The sequence below is a fragment of the Electrona antarctica genome, assembly GCF_951216825.1.
Source record: "Electrona antarctica genome assembly, chromosome: 22".
NCBI lineage: Eukaryota > Metazoa > Chordata > Actinopteri > Myctophiformes > Myctophidae > Electrona > Electrona antarctica.
Window position 1 is genome coordinate 15,141,905 of NC_136805.1, and position 17,938 is coordinate 15,159,842.

At 44.1% G+C, this 17,938-nt stretch overlaps 1 protein-coding gene across 3 annotated transcripts in view; it reads right to left on the minus strand.

Annotated features, from left to right (window-relative positions):
• The window catches only part of LOC306915669 (protein tweety homolog 2-like), a 115,760-nt gene that overhangs the window by 33,627 nt on the left and 64,195 nt on the right, over nt 1–17,938 (minus strand). For all 3 annotated transcript variants that reach the window (XM_079493167.1, XM_079493168.1, XM_079493169.1), the window contains 2 exons: nt 7,817–8,037; nt 3,188–3,283 (listed from right to left, as the gene is read on the minus strand). In XM_079493167.1, the coding sequence (XP_079349293.1) occupies nt 3,188–3,283; nt 7,817–8,037 (317 nt within the window). The remainder of the gene's footprint in view (nt 1–3,187; nt 3,284–7,816; nt 8,038–17,938) is intronic.

Below are 17,938 nucleotides of genomic sequence, written 5' to 3' on the forward strand. Positions count from 1 at the left end.
AAATTAATTCAGCTCTGCAAATGAAATGCCACGATCTGCAGAGCAAAATGCTGTGTTAATTCAACTCAGAAGAGCATACAAATGGAACCAAATTTGGTTCCATTCGTACGCTCCCGAGTTGAATTAACACTATGGACTTTACTGTGCTTACTGCAAGCTATTTGTGTATACCGTTCACGCTTTCAGTATATTCATAAACAAACACGCACGCTGCGAGCTTTGGCTGTGTGCAATGTGGATATGAAAACCTAAAGGCCAGAAGAACCTTTTGTGTGTGTGTGTGTGTGTGTGTGTGTGTGTGTGTGGGGGGGGGGGGGGGGGAGGGAGGGTACAGGGTTGGCCTTGCTCGAACCTGAGGCTGATGGATGTAGAGAGACAGAGCGAGGCTTGGGTGGGTGAGCCTGGGTGGGCTTCACGGCTCTCATGAAAACATGCTCATGATGTAATCCCACAGCAAATATGTACACTACGGGACACAGTCGTAGTATGACAAAGTGTAAACCAGTGCTTACGTAATGTGGCTGAAGTACCACAGTCGAGGGTCAACACTGCTAAGTGGCTTATATACATCCATATTGCTTATACAAACGAAAACAATTCTGCTGTTTGCACAACATTCTGTTTGTGTGTCGGGTGGGAAGGTTCAAGACCACTTCACACACTGTATGTTGGAGTCAGTTTGCGAGAGAAATAAGCAAACAGGTCCAAAAGAAGCAACTGAACTAGGCCACATGAGCACTACAATATACATATAAAAAAAGTATATACAGTACACTACAAGCTCACAAGAAAATAACAAAAAAACAATTGGGGAGGCAGTCCTTGAGCAAGACACTGAAGCGTCTGCTAAATGCCTAAATTGTAAATTGCCCTAACTGCTCCCAGCGGCACGGCTGCGGCTCACCGCTCCAAGAGATGGGTCAAATGCGGAGAACAAATTTCACTGCGGTAACGTATGTGACAAATCGTACGTACTTTGTCCAGAGTGTGAATTGTGTGTGTAAATGTAATGCATGTTGTAAACTAAAGCGCTTTGAAGAAAGGCCACTACAGTGTATAAACACACCAATTATAAATTTCAGGTAGGCCTACCTATGGAATTATCTTGTTTCACTGCTGACAAAACAATGTCTTTGTCTGCTAATGTGCGTGTCTTTCTGTGCTCATGATCTCTTTGCTATTCTCGTTTCTTCTATGCATTGCTTCTGTCGGCTATTAGCTTTTACGTCCACCACCGCATTGAACTAGACATTTGTGGTGGATGTACTAAAGTCAATAAATACTCTGCATTCATACTGCATTCAAAAGGGCCGGGAAGCGCTGGGGACGACTGCTGCGTTTCTAATTCATGTCAGTTTCACACTTGATTTAAAGCAGGTCAAGTGTTAAGTTACAGGGTCCTTAGGAAGTGGTGCTGTGTGAGTGAGTATCTGTCTGCGACTGTGTCCCTGCACGCCGTTTCAAGCACATCCCCTCCTGGGAGGCTAGTGAGAGGTCAGCTCGCTGTGCCAAGAGTCATGGCTGACAGGGTAAATACAGAGTATGACTGCTTAAATACAATGAAATGGAACAAACTCCCCATTGCAGTTAAAAGACTCACTCCCAATCTTCCGTAACAACACTTGACCTAACCTTGCAGGCTTATTCAAAGGCTAAAATGTAATTTGAATGGCATGTTATGTAGACAGATGCCAGATTCACATTCATGGGCCTGCTGGCATCCTATAGTGTGTATAGTTTCAAGATTATTAAATGTACAGATTTTTTTTTTTTTATATTACCGGTATACAGTTTACTGTAGGTTATTATTTTGTTTTTGCCTTGCTTACTGCAAATTGCTCTGGATTCAGAGTGTCTGCTAAATGCCTACGTTGTATCTATAAATACACCACGTCTCTGTCAAATTCGACACACGTGTTCCACACCCCCACAGGGAGTGCAGTGCCCGGTCGGACCCACGGTTGTCCAGAACCGCCACAAAAGGCCGCTGCCCAGGCTCCATACATGGAGCTGGCCTGTTCTGACATCATGACACAGAGACAGATACAGAAATCTCCATATATGGGCATAAAAGGGACACATACATAATAACTGGGTGCGGCATGCATTTCCAACTTGCATCGTTCCAAGTCCGCTCTATAGTATCGTAAATGCTGTATGATTTAAATACAGTGAAATACTGTACAACGACTGACTTAAATTAAATACAGTGAAATGCTGTATGACTGACTTAAATACAGTGAAAATAGGGCGGTGGTGGCTCTGGAGGAGATACAGCGGTCGCTTAGGAATCGGAAGGTTCCCGGTTTGATCCCAGGCTCCCTCTGGGTTATTGTTGAAGTGCCCTTTAGCTTATAGTCTGGCTCCAGCTTCAGGTTGAATGTCAGGCTAACCTTTAGCAAGAAACTGAATTCCCTAACTGCTCCCGGTTTGCAGGTTGGTGCCTGTGCATGGTTTCCTCTACCCCGATGGTGTGTGTGAATGATTGAATGTAATGCACATTGTAAGACTGACTTAAGTAGAGTGAATGCACAGCTCACCGTGTTTGGTGGGCTCACACGATTCCCTGCAGGCCTGCAGACGGGCAGACAGAGACAGGCAGACGGATACGCTGACAGACAGCACTAAGCTGTGTGAAGCTGAAGACTACATTAGTTCAAATTATCTCCCCTGTTTTCACTACATCTGTTTAGCAGTGAGTTACATAAGTGCACGCTATGCCTCATAGGGACTGTTAGCAACAATCACAACCAATCGGAAACCATCGGAAAGCACGCAACTATGTGCTTTATATCGTTGCTGTCGGGCAGAAACGTCTTATCGCCATATTCTGACTTTTTTAATAAATTGAGCAGTTGAGACGAATAACTTTTGCCATTTTGGTATTTGAATCCTGAAAAGTGACAGTTTTGGACACATGAGGTTTCCACCTGACAGAGACGATATATAATTTTATTGGAGACTCCCTGGACCCCTCTAATCTACTGTCTGTCTGTCTGTCTGTCTGTCTGTCTGTCTGTCTGTCTGTCTGTCTGTCTGTCTGTCTGTCTGTCTGTCTGTCTGTCTGTCTGTCTGTCTGTCTCTGCCTCGCACATTTCTCTCTGGTCATCTCATGTGATAATCAGAAGATAAGCAGACTCTTGGCTGTGGAGGATGTGTGTGGGTCTGGGACAGTGTGTGTACGTACGTGGTGAGCAGCCAGCGAGACTGCTTGGCCAGTCCCAGACAGGCCAGCAGGCAGATGGCCAGATCCAGGATCAGCAACAGCAGGTAGGTCAACCACCTGGTAGAGAGAGAGAGAGAGCGAGAGAGAGAGAGAGAGAGAGAGAGAATGGAATCAGAGGATTAAATGATTGCATTTCAAATGCTGTTGCAGATCAACTGATCAACACTGCAGCAACCTGATGCTGTGAGTCACGGACCAATAATGTATAGGTCTTAAGTAAATATCCCCCCTTTTCTTTTACGTAGTGTGCGTTTGGGTCCAGAGGAGAAACCGAAATGTTTCTTTTGGGCCTTGAAATGAAAACTTTGGGGTCCCCTGGCTCTGCATGAGGCCTGTTACTGTATGTGTATGATCAGCTCCCAGACGGAGGGGCCCCCTGGCTCTGCATGAGGCCTGTTACTGTATGTGTATGATCAGCTCCCAGACGGAGGGGTCAGGGTGACCCCATGGCCCCCCATGGAGGGGTCAGGGTGACCTGGCTCTGCATGAGGCCTGTTACTGTATGTGTATGATCAGCTCCCAGACGGAGGGGTCTGGCTCTGCATGAGGCCTGTTACTGTATGTGTATGATCAGCTCCCAGACGGAGGGGTCAGGGCTCTGCATGAGGCCTGTTACTGTATGTGTATGATCAGCTCCCAGACGGAGGGGTCTGGCTCTGCATGAGGCCTGTTACTGTATGTGTATGATCAGCTCCCAGACGGAGGGGTCAGGGTGAGTCACACAACTCAGGCAGACCAGATGCTTAATAATAAATGGAGGCAAAAGCATTATGGCTGAATATTTCATACTGTGAAAGCGCACACAGGAATGCACGCACACATGCACGCACGCATGCACGCACAGCCTAAATCCACCAACGAGCCTCCACTATCTTTACCTTCTCTGTTTCTTTTTATGTTCTGCGGAAAGTAAAAAAAGTGCATTTTTAGATATAATACTGTATAGCACATTGGCTCTCAAAGTTGGGTCTGGGGACCCCAAGCTCATAGCAGTTCTAATTGTGTCTGCTCATTTCTTTGTGTCATCACTTCCAATTTATGTCCTTTATAATCTGTACCCTGACTGAATTCTCTATCTTGATTGGACACAATGGTATCCCGACCTGAAAATACATTTTTGACATGGAGACTCCTGTTACTGAACAAACACTCTATACTGTAGCATTGAGGACTATCAGTAAGACGGCGGAGGGCGTGCACGCATCCGCCTGGGTGACAGCAGACTGCTGGGCGAGCGCTGGCGCTTTGGAATGGGGGGTCAGATCAACATATCCGCCTGGGTGACAGCAGACTGCTGGGTGAGCGCTGGCGCTTTGGAATGGGGGGTCAGATCAACATATCCGCCTGGGTGACAGCAGACTGCTGGGCGAGCGCTGGCGCTTTGGAATGGGGGATCAGATCAACATATCCGCCTGGGTGACAGCAGACTGCTGGGCGAGCGCTGGCGCTTTGGAATGGGGGGTCAGATCAACATATCCGCCTGGGTGACAGCAGACTGCTGGGCGAGCGCTGGCGCTTTGGCATGGGGGGTCAGATCAACATATATGCGGTCGCAATCAGAATATAGAGCTATTTAACAGTGTTACTGAACAAACACTCTACTATCAGAATATAGAGCCATTTAACACTTACTTTAACCGAATAAAATACGTTTCCCTACAGTACCGTTTCCGTCCGTAGGACGGCTCCACATGTCCTAGGGAACCCAATCGACGCATACAAAGGACATGTGTGCACGTCCTAGCTCAATCCTCAATGATATCAGGCGAGAGAAGAATATTCTGAATTTTTTCCTTTTTTTATTTCAGAGTAAAAGCGGCCATGTCTTTCCGGCACCCCAGAGCTCCTATTTTGAAGGCATACCGGCACCGATTGTGTTAAGTACAAAGGCATTGGTATCAAGATATACTAAAAGCAAACGTGAAAACACTCCCAAATGTGTTAACCCTTTTCACACACACACACACACACACACACACACACACACACACACACACACACACACACACACACACACACACACACACACACACACACACACACACACACACACACACACACACACACACACACACACACACACACACACACACACACACACACACACACACACACACACTCTAAGGGCGAGGTAATGAGTCCATTAGCAGGTATAGCAGCAGTGTGTGAGTATTGAGTCATACGGTAGCAGGAACACAGGCAGGCATCTGCTTACAGATCAATACCAGCAGAGAGCAGCCTGTGCGTTACTATAAGATAGAGAGAGCTCTTAAGATCAATAATACAATTATAACCACTGATATTACACATGTGGTTACATATGTGGTTCTTAAACTTTTTCAAGTATCAAGGACCCCCAAATGTATTTGGCCTGTGGAACTCCATATGAAAATGACTTGTGCCAGGGACCCCCAGAAGATAAGATGTGTGTGTCATGGGTCATCGCATTTTTCAGTTTCTTATATAAAAAAATAAAAAATAAATAAAAATACATATATATTTTTAAAAGATTTTCAAACATAAAACAACAACAACGGGGGGCAGTGGCTCAGGGGTAGAGTGACCGGATGGGAATCGCAAGGTTCCCAGTTCGAACCCGGGCTCCCCCAGAGTTAGAAGTGTCGAAGTGTCCTTGAGCAAGACTCTGAACCCCTAATTGCTCCCGATGTGTGGTTGGTGCCTTGCATGGTTTCCTCTGGCATTGCCTTGGTGTGTGAATGTGTGTAAAGTGCCTTGGATAAAGGCGCTATATATATGCACCATTTATCATTACCATTTAACACAACACACCACTCCAGTTCATTTTAATGATCAATCAATTGATTTTTTCTTTCTGGGACGAATCAACGGAATTAACATAATCAATGGAACTCATACTAATGTTAAATTATTATCATTCAAATCGTAATGTTTTCCAAAATGATATGGGCAGCCACTTGCAGAGGTTGGGAATCACTGCAAATATTCACAGCAGCTAATGTCTGCCAGAAGAAGACACTCAGATTTCTCCCCATAGGCAAATACAGTTGCCAAAGGGGTATTCCAGTTGCTAAGTTGTCATCATTGGCTGAAAGCTACTGTGAGCCCCGATGTCAGAAAAATACCACTTATGTTTCAGGGTGTGGGGTAAATATTTGATTCACTCACTTGGCAGTCTCTCAAGGGTTCAATATTTAAACACATTTTTAGATCACAGCACTATATCATTGGGCCCTTTTAGTGCACGGCTGCAGATGCATGATGGATAGGTTAGTTGCTGAGGATTGCATTAGCCATATGGAGAGAAGAGATGCACACATGCCACATGCACACAAGCACCGCAGCCACGCTGCAAGACAGAGCACCGCAGCCAAAGTGGCTGATGCATCCATTGCAGCCACATTGCATGAGGCTTGCAGAGAGAAGAGCGACAGACACAGTCGCAGACCCGATTCGTCCATGCATGCAACATGGAACATGCTGCGGTGAATGTGGGCACTGTTGGTGGCCCGCTAGTGGGATGCCTCTGAAGCATAAATTATACTTTAGTATAAGTTTAGTTGCAAGCGGATGTCATGCACCGAAAATGACAGCAGTTCCAGATAATATATATATATAGATAATATAGCAGCAGCTGTAGATAGGCCACCAGCTACCTGTAAAATCCAGGCCCCCAAATTCAGGTTGGGGGTTAGGGTTAGGATTAATCATTTATTTTAGAGGTTAGGTCTATATGGTTGGAGTTATGCCTGATTTATACCTATACTTACATGCTGGACTGGTGTGGTGCACCGACATATAAGCTCACGCCGAATGTTAATGTCCTCACGAGTAATAAAAACATGCTGTAGCCTGTAGCACATGCAGTAGGTTCTCAAACATGTTTGGCTCAGGGCACCCCTGTAAATAAGGCTTTCATCCACGGCACCCCTGAATTACATTGTTACTTTACAGCACCTTACAGTTATGTCATGTGACGCTACGTAAATATGTAAAATACAGAATGCCACGAGGAAAACTTGAGAGAATATTTGGTTTCCATTATGACAAATTGAAAATAAGCTTATACTTTTACGTTTAATCACTTGAACCCCCAGAATCCCGACTCTGAGGGTAAAAATATCTGATCTAAAAGTTCATAACGTGTCACGGCATGTTGTGAGTGTGTAGATCAGCCATTTTTGGCGAAGACATTTGATGTAGATTGAAAAAGAACGCACCAGGCTCAATGGTCCAGGCACCTTGGCTGGTAATCCAGTCTGGCAGTGTGCCGCGGGTTCGACTCCCGATCCCGACAGCCTTTACTGCAAGTCTTCCCCCCATCTCTCTCCCCATTTCCTGTCAGCCTACTCCATAATCCCTCCATAATCCGTTCAATTCCAAATGTTATCAAAGCATCCTGGCGGGCTGGCCTAGCGGTCCGGGAACCTAGGCTGGTAATCCAGCCTGACAGCGGGTCGCGGGTTCGAGTTCCGATCCCAACAACCTTTGCTGCGTGTCTTCCCTCCCATCTCTCTCCCCGTTTCCTGTCAACCAATCTATTAATAAAGGCAAAAAGCCCCCAAAAATATCAAAAAAAAGAGGGGAAAAAAACTGTAGCACCATCTATACCTGTAGTACTCGACGTGCGCGGTCTGGTCGGCGACGGCGGCCAGGTCCACCTTGGCCTCCTCCCAGTCGGGGATGCCCAGCAGCTGCTTGACCACGTTGTCCACCATGGTCTGCATGAAGCGCAGCGTCTGCACGTAGTCGCCCCGCGTGGCCAGGATCTCGTCCAGCCGGGCCAGGTGCTGCTGCATGCCACTCTCCATGCTGCCCATGGTGCCCGCCACCTGGGGGGGGGGGGGGGGGGGGGGAGAGAGAGAGGGGGAGAGAGAGAGAGAGGCACAGGGCAGGGTTATTATTAGGGCTCACCTCGATTAGTCAATTAGTCGACTAATCGACCGAGGGAGTCTTCGACTTAGAGCTTGGCCTAATTTGTTATATTAATTAACAAATAGTTTAAAAAAAGGATATATATTATGATTTATTGGGAGAAACCAAGCAAACATGTTAAATCAGACATTATAGCAACCCCCATAGCCCAAATGTAATGATGCTCTATTGCATATTTTCTTTAATCTCATGCAATCAGACTGAGCAGACAAATTCATGCAAAAAAACAATAGTCGTCTAATAGTCGCCTATAGACAACATTTGGCCAATCATAGTTGACTATACAAATTTTTTAAACGTAGTCGGGGACAGCCCTAGTTATTATAGGTGCTGATGCATGCCACTCTGCTGCCCATGGTGCTCACCACCTGGGGGACACAATATGCTCAGCCATCTAGGGGCGATCGTGGCACCAGTGCCAGAGAAATGCGCGAAATAAGCAGATGAGAAGAGTTACTTCCACCCGAGCCGGAAATTATCTGTAGTGTAGCGAGGGGCCTAGGTGGTGGACGATCGCCCGGACGATTAATAATCTTAGCGTGAGCACGGACTAATGTTTTAATAGGCTCTAAACATGGCACTTTATGCCATTCTGAGCATAAAAAACACTAATAAACCTGTGCATGTGTACTGCAGATTATCATGTAGGCTGTTTCTACATGGGAGGCCTACGGATGCTAGCGGCGGAAGCTAAAAAAGAAAGGTACATTTTATTTTAACCAACAATAAAACTAATACAAAAATATATAATCTGAAACCAATTAAAATTAAATTAAACTGAAACTGAATTGAAATTCAAAACACAAAGTCAAAACTAAATAAAAATACAAACAATGTAAAAATGTAAAACTGTAATAACCTTGGCACACAGGGAGGGCGAAATGAGCGGGGGAGGGGAGAGAGACAGACAGACAGACAGACAGACAGACAGACAGACAGACAGACAGACAGACAGACAGACAGACAGACAGACAGACAGACCATAACGAGGCACAGAGGTAGAATGCTAATCATGCATGTCAGTGTTGAGTGACACAAACTGGGAAAATAAGTGGGGTGGGGTGAGGTGGGGTGGGGTGGGGTGAGGTAGGGTGGGGTGAGGTAGGGTGGGGTGCAGGGTTGCCTGTTTGAATAAATGTTGGGAAGGGCTGACAAGTTGACAACCATTCCCCCAAACACAGAACACACCCACCTGCTCAGCGAGGAAGCTGCCGTGCACACTGGCCAACGGTTTGCACTTGTGTGTGTGACTGTGTGCACACGTGCGTGCTTGCGCTTGCTTGCATACATGCGTGAGTGAAATGTGTGTGGTATAATCCTGTCTCTCCTTGGTGAACACTCAACCAAAAATACGATAACAATGAACAGTAGAGTGTCTGGGGAAAGTGGTGGGGAGAGCAGTTTCAGTAAACGGCTCCTAATTGCAAAACACCAAAAGTATGGCCAAAGGTGTGTGTGTGTGTGTGTGTGTGTGTGTGTGTGTGTGTGTGTGTGTGTCTGAGTGTCTGTCTGAGTGTGTGTGTGTGTGTGTGTGTGTGTGTGTCTGAATGTGTGTCTGAGTGTGTGTCTGAGTGTGTGTGAGTGAGTGAGTGTGTGTCTGAGTGTGTGTCTGAGTGAGTGAGTGAGTGGGTGAGTGAGTGAGTGAGTGCGTGAGTGAGTGAGTGAGTGAGTGAGTGAGTGAGTGTGCGTTGCGTGATGCTATTGGGTGAGTTATTGGTATCATGTGACTGCTTTTTGATTTCTTAAGCCTGATTTATAACCGATTTGTAGATCTTCTATTTTCGGTGCGGAACAGCCACCCGCAAAGTATAGCTTTAGACGCCTGCCCCCACATCAAAATGACACCATACAGTATAGTGTAACAACGAGACATGTATTCACAGGTTACAGCTGTATAATCATACACAGATGTATCCCCGCAGACAATCAAATCGCAGACAATTTACAATTACAGTTTAGGATAATTACAGGTAATTACAGATACAGGCCAGATCTACTTACAAGTGTTTAAGATACTTATAAGAAGTCTAGTCTAGTAAAAAAAAACAATGCAGTGCAGTGCCTCAAAGAAACCATGCATACCAAGTAAACAATGAACCTAGCATCTGTCAAACAACATGCATTCGGTACATTTGTGGTCAAGAAAACAACAACAACTACAAGTAACAAAAACACAACCAAGATATACTGTATATATATATACTGTATATATATATATACACACAGTAACTAGCATCTGTCAATCAAAGCTGACCAGAATACAAGAGAGAAGCGCTAGGGGGTGAGGCAGAAGTACACACAAATATGGTAATTCCGGTGCCGGCAAACAATTCGATGATGCATCAGTTGCCATGTCTACTTGACTTTGGGCTTATGTTTTTTCTGTAAAGTTACTTACTTACAATAATTCGTACACCGTAGTTGCAGGTTTTTGGGCATTTTTGTAAAATGTAGTAGTTTATTTGGGCTTGTTTCCTACTGCTATTTAAACCTGTCGTTCTCAAACATTTTACACACACACACACACACACACACACACACAACATGCGTATAGTAGTGCATGTACTGTACACAAACGAGTGGCCCATTTACCATAGGCTTAATTACGACGTAACGTTCCTTCCTTGCTTCCAGGGAAATGTTTTTACAGGGATACCGTGGCATTCATGAGTAGAGGCATCCCGCTATTTGATCATTAAAAAAGCAGGGTAATAAGTGCCCGCACTCATTCGGAGCCGGAGTACTTGGCATTCACCACGGAATGCCGTGTTTGTTTGTTTCGCAGGGGGGGGGGGGGGGGGGGGGGGGCTCATGGAGGAGCCGAGAGGAGGAGGAGGAGAAGTTGGGTGGAAGTAATTAGCCGGTTTTCTATTCACTGTGTGGCCTCTGTGCTGCTAGACCGCCGATGGCAAGAAAACACAGAGGAAGACGCAGAGAAAGAGAGAGATGTTAGGGAGGGTGTGGGTCCCAGAGAGACACAGAGAAAGAGAGAGATGTTAGGGAGGGTGGGGGTCCCAGAGAGACACAGAGAAAGAGAGAGATGTTAGGGAGGGTGGGGGTCCCAGAGAGACACAGAGAAAGAGAGAGATGTTAGGGAGGGTGGGGGTCCCGGAGAGACTCTGCTTGATAGATAGACAGTAGGCCTAATAATAATTATGACTGAATAACTTTAACAGACCCAAGCCATTAAAATGCATTAACAACAATATTAGACATAACAATCTCAGTGTATCACACACAAACATACTATCACATAAGAAGAAGAAGAAAAGAAGAAGAAGAAGAAAACGTCTATAAACGTTGAGCGTATCAGTGTATAAAGTTTCCTTTTATATAATATCTCCTGGAAGACTCGATCAGTCTCGTAACAGAGAGCAAAGTGACAGGCAGAGCATGACGGGTGACACTGAAACAGCCAACAATAGCGGATAGAAGCACCGAGGACAAACTACCAAAAAGAAAGGATAGGGGGGACTATACAGGATGACACATGCAAATGTGTGTTTTGAAAAGTGCCAAGGCCAAATCCAGATGGGCGCTACGCACCACCGATTGCGACAGCGCCACAGGGATCACAGTTCCCTGGCTCTTAACTTGAACTTGCCTGCCACAGAAAAGCACAGCCGCAGCAGCAGCGCAAGCAGAGAGACATGGGAGTACAGTGTGTCGTTCTCTCTATCTGTCCCGTCATCTGATCGCCCATGGCAGCTCCAACCGCCAGTGGTGGAAGATGTACTACAACATGATTTATTTTTTACTTAACTAAAAGTAGCAGTACAAATGCTGTCGGGCACAAACCTCTATCTACATATTCTATCATTATGGAGGTACGTATGATGATCATACTACAGTGAATATTTCGAGCGTGTAGAACCGTTTCTTTTGCTGTTTTTGAATTAGAATCCTGAAAAGTAATAGTTTTGGGTTTCCCCGTTTCAATATTTTGTGAAAATAGCAGATTTAAAAGTTGAGCTTGTAGACCAGCTATAGGGCCATCATCGTCTAAATCTACAAAGTAACTGTAAACTAAAATCTTCAAACAACTGTAGTGGAGTAAAAAGTACAATGCAATGGAGTCTAAAGTCTAAAGTCTTGAAAAATGGAACTACTCAAGTAAAGCAAAAGTCCCTAAAATGTGTACTGCACAGCACTAAATTAAGTGAAACTAACTTAAACAAAAGTACTTAATAGGTTACATTCCACCACTGCCAACTGAGGAGATGGGATCACGGTCAACTGACGAGATGCTGTGACTGTTCTTTGGCTGCTCAGTGAGCATCTTATCTGCAGAGCCTGAGGACACAGCACGTCTTCTCTAATCACTATCCACTCCGATCCTCTGCATCAGTGGTCATTAGACTCATTACGTGTCCACTTGGTTTCATTTTAAGCTCTCAGGAGTTAAAGTATTGCTAAACACCTGCATTACTTAATTTACAAGAAGTCTATACGCAATTACAGAATAATTGTTATTTTGTTCAACGTTTGCCTGTCATTGTTATTTTGTTCAACGTTTTCCTGTTATCAGTCCTATGGCACAACATTAATACAGCATTGAATTGTGGACAAAATCCTAACCAACAATAACACAATATTCGACGTGTTGGGTATGAGAGGCTAAACCTCATCAAACGGTGGTATGTGGCTCAAATGGCAAATAAACAATGGAGATTGACATGAAGTAGCTCTGCATGCAAGTCCTCGGGACCAATTAGAGTAGTACCATTTCCAAGAAGGAGGTCTACTTCTCTGCATTTTTTGCAGTGTGGGCGGGCGGACAGACAGACAGACAGACAGACAGACAGACAGGACAGACAGACAAGACCTATCGATTGATCTATCGATTGATCATTATTGATCCCACAAGGGGAATTCAGTTTTCATAGTGATAAGAGAATAAAAAACAAAACACATAAAAGATAGGGGATTTGGAGGACTTGGTTTGCTGGCCACCTGCAGTCGGACTATTCAATTACATAAGTCACTTATTTCACAACTCTGGGGAAGGGCAGGGTAACCCACACATGATACCCTGCATGTATATACACAGCTGTCAACTGGGAGACGGGTCTTCAAGCGCATGAACATGGCCTCTCCGTGAGCTGTGACTGATTCCTGCAGCTCTGTGACAGATATGGAGGCTTCTGTGCAATTAAAGTTGAATGGAAGAGCTGGAGTGTGAAATGGAACACGGCTCTAAAGTGCCTCTGTAGACCCTCAAGATGGAGACCACCTCACCCCGCCGCGTTTAGCACATCAGCCGAGCGGAAGCGCTCATTCTTCTTGTGCTTCCCTTATTTTGTCTTTCAACACATTGTGAGATTCATCTTATTTAACTCTGAGAGTGCACAAATGGATCCTTTGGTTGGATGAGTATTCACTGCACAATATGTTTTATGAATATTCAATAGTGTGAATCTCACCTCTGACAAATGTATATATATCGTTGCTGTCGGGCAGAAATCTCCTATCTCCATATTCTAACTTTTTGTGTTTTGTTTCACTCCTACAACTGGCTTTGTTAGTTTACGTGTCTGTTCGTACCAAAAAATGAGCATAGTTGCTATGGTCACCCAGTTCACACGGGTGTGATTTCATTACGTCAGACCACAGTTGATCAGTCTATATAAGACCTTACACCACTCAGTTCACACAGGTGTGATTTCTTGATCATAGTCACTCAAAAGCATCAAAAGTAGCAGGTCCACAAGCTTGAAATGCGGCGCGAAGAGACACATTTTGAGCTTGTAGATCTGCTACTTTTGCATTTGAATACTGAAAATGTACTGTATTGGACATTATGAGGTTTTCACCTGACAGACGGTATTATATTCAAACTATACTATTCAAACAAACTAAACTAATGCAAACTAAGCTAAATGTAAAAGGTGGTTGCACACTGGAGCGTTTTGTTTTCGCTGTGTTTTGCAGATCCAAAAGTAGTAGGCTATCACTAGCTGTCAGCCTGTCACCAACACCCCATGACCGCCGTGGAAAACTGAGAACATCGACCCTGGCCCGAAAGAAAATGTATACGGACGACAGGCGACAGTTTGCACACGGACAGTGTGCAAATTGACAAAGTGAGGTCGATTTTTTTTCCCGTCCTCCAAAATTCGCTCCCATATTCAGCTGAAAAAAACGCACCAGTGCACGTGTCTTAGAAAAAAAGAAGATTTTTAAAAAAAAATCTGGTTTAAAAAGGAATTTAAAAACAAAAACAAAAGGATAAGGACCTTGGCAGAGACAGACAGAGACACATGTCGTCCAACACACTCCAGTGAGGAAGTGGGAACACAACAACACTAAAAGCTTTATCAGCGGCCAAAACCAGGGAAGTCCAGGAGAAGTGTTTACGGAGGCATTTATGGCTTTGGAGACAAAATAACAAACATTAAAAAAAGGCGTTAAATCCGACTTTGGGAAACACGGTGGCCTACACACAGCTGTTTGTCGACCAATATTAAGGAAGTGGGGAACGCGGCAGCACTATACGGAGTGGTTAGGCATAAAGCAGTGGTCAAAGTACTGGACTGAGTCAAAGTAGAGTTGGAGGCCATCGATATTGTCCTTTTCTTTTTGCTGAGGTTTGCGTGATCTGCGCAAAAGGACAGTTAACCCATTTTGGGCGGGAACCCCTTTTGGTGTTTTAAACATTATGTTATAATTTAGCTATTGAAAAATAGCAGATCTACAAGCTCATAGCGCGCCACCGAGTGGCGCGCTACGAGCTTGTAGATCTGCTATTTTTGAAAACTGTATGGACACTCCTGGTCAAATAATACTCAACTACAAGTGAAAGTTGCTCAGTCAAATATGCATTAATAATATAGTATTCTAAAGTATATGATAAAACAAATATTGAAGTCTTCAAAGGTGAAAATTATAAAATAAATGTTAATTTTAATATCAATGTGTTGAAACATATTTAGCCCCCAAATTAAAAGATTCCCTATACATTTTCAGTTGTACAGGTTATCTGCTATTTTTTGCTATCTTTGAAATAGAACTTAAGTGGTTAATTATGTACTTTAATTTGAACTTTATGTACTTTTTGTGTGTAAATATCAACATTTGTCTTTGAAATGAGGTGGAGTGAAAGTCATACTTTGGAAAGTATCACACACACACACACACACACACACACACACACACACACACACACACACACACACACACACACACACACACACACACACACACACACACACACACACACACACACACACACACACACACACACACACACACACACACACACACACACACACACACACACACACACACACACACACACACACACACACAGCGGAGGAGGAAACCATGCAAGGCACCAACCTGCTCATCGGAAGCAATTAGGGGTTCAGTGTCTTGCACAAGGACACTTTGGCACTAACTCTGGGGGGAGCCGGGATGGAACTGGAGTGGGATCCTTCCGGCTCCCAAGCAGCGACTCTACCACCTGAGCCACTGCCGCTACTCAAGTAAAAGTTATTTGTGATGTCCACCATGAGGAAGTCAACACTACATAAGTAAAAGTTCTTTGTCATGTCCACCAGAGGAAGTGGGAACGCAACACTACATAAGTAAAAGTTCTTTGTCATGTCCACCACAGAGGAAGTGGGAACGCAACACTGCACAGAGTGGTTAGCCATAAACGCTACGAGGCGCAGCCATTAAAAGAGACCAATTCAGCTGGACTTGAATTCCTCTACAAATCCACAACTGCCTTTTAGAGTGGAGATGTGAGAGCGCTTTAAACCAATAACTCTGGCCTGCTCAGCGCTAGTATAGCACTTTCACTTTTCGTTTTTTGTACTAATTGCCCACTCATGTGTAGAGAGAGAGAGGGGAGAGTGGAATAAGTGTCCATTAGTCATGCAACTCAACGGCGTCTGGCCTGTAAAGTACTACACCTATTCAGACACTCGTGTTAACCCATTCAGGCCTGACGTCGAAATAAAAAAAAATACGTTTTCTAAATCATGACAATTTTCGGAAAGATTTGAGGCACATTTTAACGATTTTTCAAAAATAGCAGACCTACAAGTTCATAGCGCGCCACTCGGTGGCGCGCTATGAGCTTGTAGATCTGCTATTTTTCAATAGCTAAATTATAACAATGTTTAAAAACACCAAAACGGGTTCCCGCCCCAAAATGGGTTAATGGTTAATGTGGTTAAACGCTAACGTGACATGGATGCGTTCCAGGTCTCAATGGATTAAAGGTGTCAAAGCTGTTTTCACGACTGCACGTCAAGATATCATGAAGTGAGGATACAGACAGAGTTATGTGAGACATATTAGAGAACAACAAATAATGCTAATGGCCAGTTAGACGACACACCAATGAGGAGGTATAGGGGTCAGACCTACATAATTTAAAAGATGATTGTGGCAGCTATATTGTGATGTCTAATATACTCAATTTGGTGTGAAACTGTAAATAGGTACTTATGATTTGAATATACTTTCTGTCCTTATGCCCCTTTGGCATATGTATTTTATGATTTGCATATACTTTTTGTTTTTGTCCTGTTATTGTACTGTCAACCCATTTGGGATTATGGTTGATCTCATGAATGGGTTAAGTGTCATATGTTGTGACCATGTGTCATAAGTTCATGTATTGTCCATGTCTTTTTTTTCTGCTTAATAAAAATATTGAAACAACAAATAATGCTACCTGGTTTCATAGACAATCATCTACGTATCAACATTAATATGTTCCCCACAAGGCAGAGACCTTGCATGTATGTACTATGTATCTATTTTCAATCAATAATTGATTTTAATTTAAAAAACAAAAAAAGTATATGGTGAAAATCTACAAGCTTGTAGATCAGCTATTTGTGCCATTTGTGTGTGTAATTAAGTGGTTAACCGGAATAATTGATATACGCGATAAAAATAAAATATATTAGTATTTTTTCCACATTGATTCATTGATACCATGTCTCTCTAGGTCGTCCTCAGACATTATGCAAGTGCAAATTAAGTACATGATGAACGCACACACGCATGCACGCACGCACGCACGCACGCACGCACGCACGCACGCACGCACGCACGCACGCACTAAAACACTGACGCACAAAAACACGCACGCACAAAAACACACACGCATGCACGCACGCACAAAAACACACACTTCCCAGGGATCCAATCTGCTTATTATTAAAGTCACAAGCTCCTACTTTCCATTGGTTCAATATTTATAAAACTCACAGACACACCTACAAAATCTTTCCAAAACGCATAGCCGAGCAGGTAGATCGGCTATTTTCGCAACTTTTGGCTGACGCTGCTGTACGACCAGTCGACCGACTTGACCAAGTAGGGCATTAATTGACGAAAAAAGAAAGAAAAGTTGAAACATGGAGATACAAGGTTTCTGCCCGACAGCAACAATATTATGTTTGTAATTATGCCGGTGTGGCCTGCGCCTCAACCGGTGTTAGCTCTCTGGTTGACCGCTCGCTGACTGCCCCGGACATGACCTCCTCCTCCGCAGTGGGACTGCTGGCAGCCTGCATGCAGACAGTCACCACCGCAAACAATGGACTGTATTATTAGCCTGGACACTTCAAATACCACATCAAATGACATCACATAGCACAGATAAGGCATTAAGCCATTCTGGGCGGGAACCCCTTTTGGTGTTTTAAGCATTATGTTAAGCTTTATAGCTGTTGATCTAGAAGCTCATAGTGCGGCACCGAGTGCCGCGCTACGAGCTTGTAGATCTGCTATTTTTGAAAGAAAATCATGAAAATGTGGTCTTTGAATTTATATTCT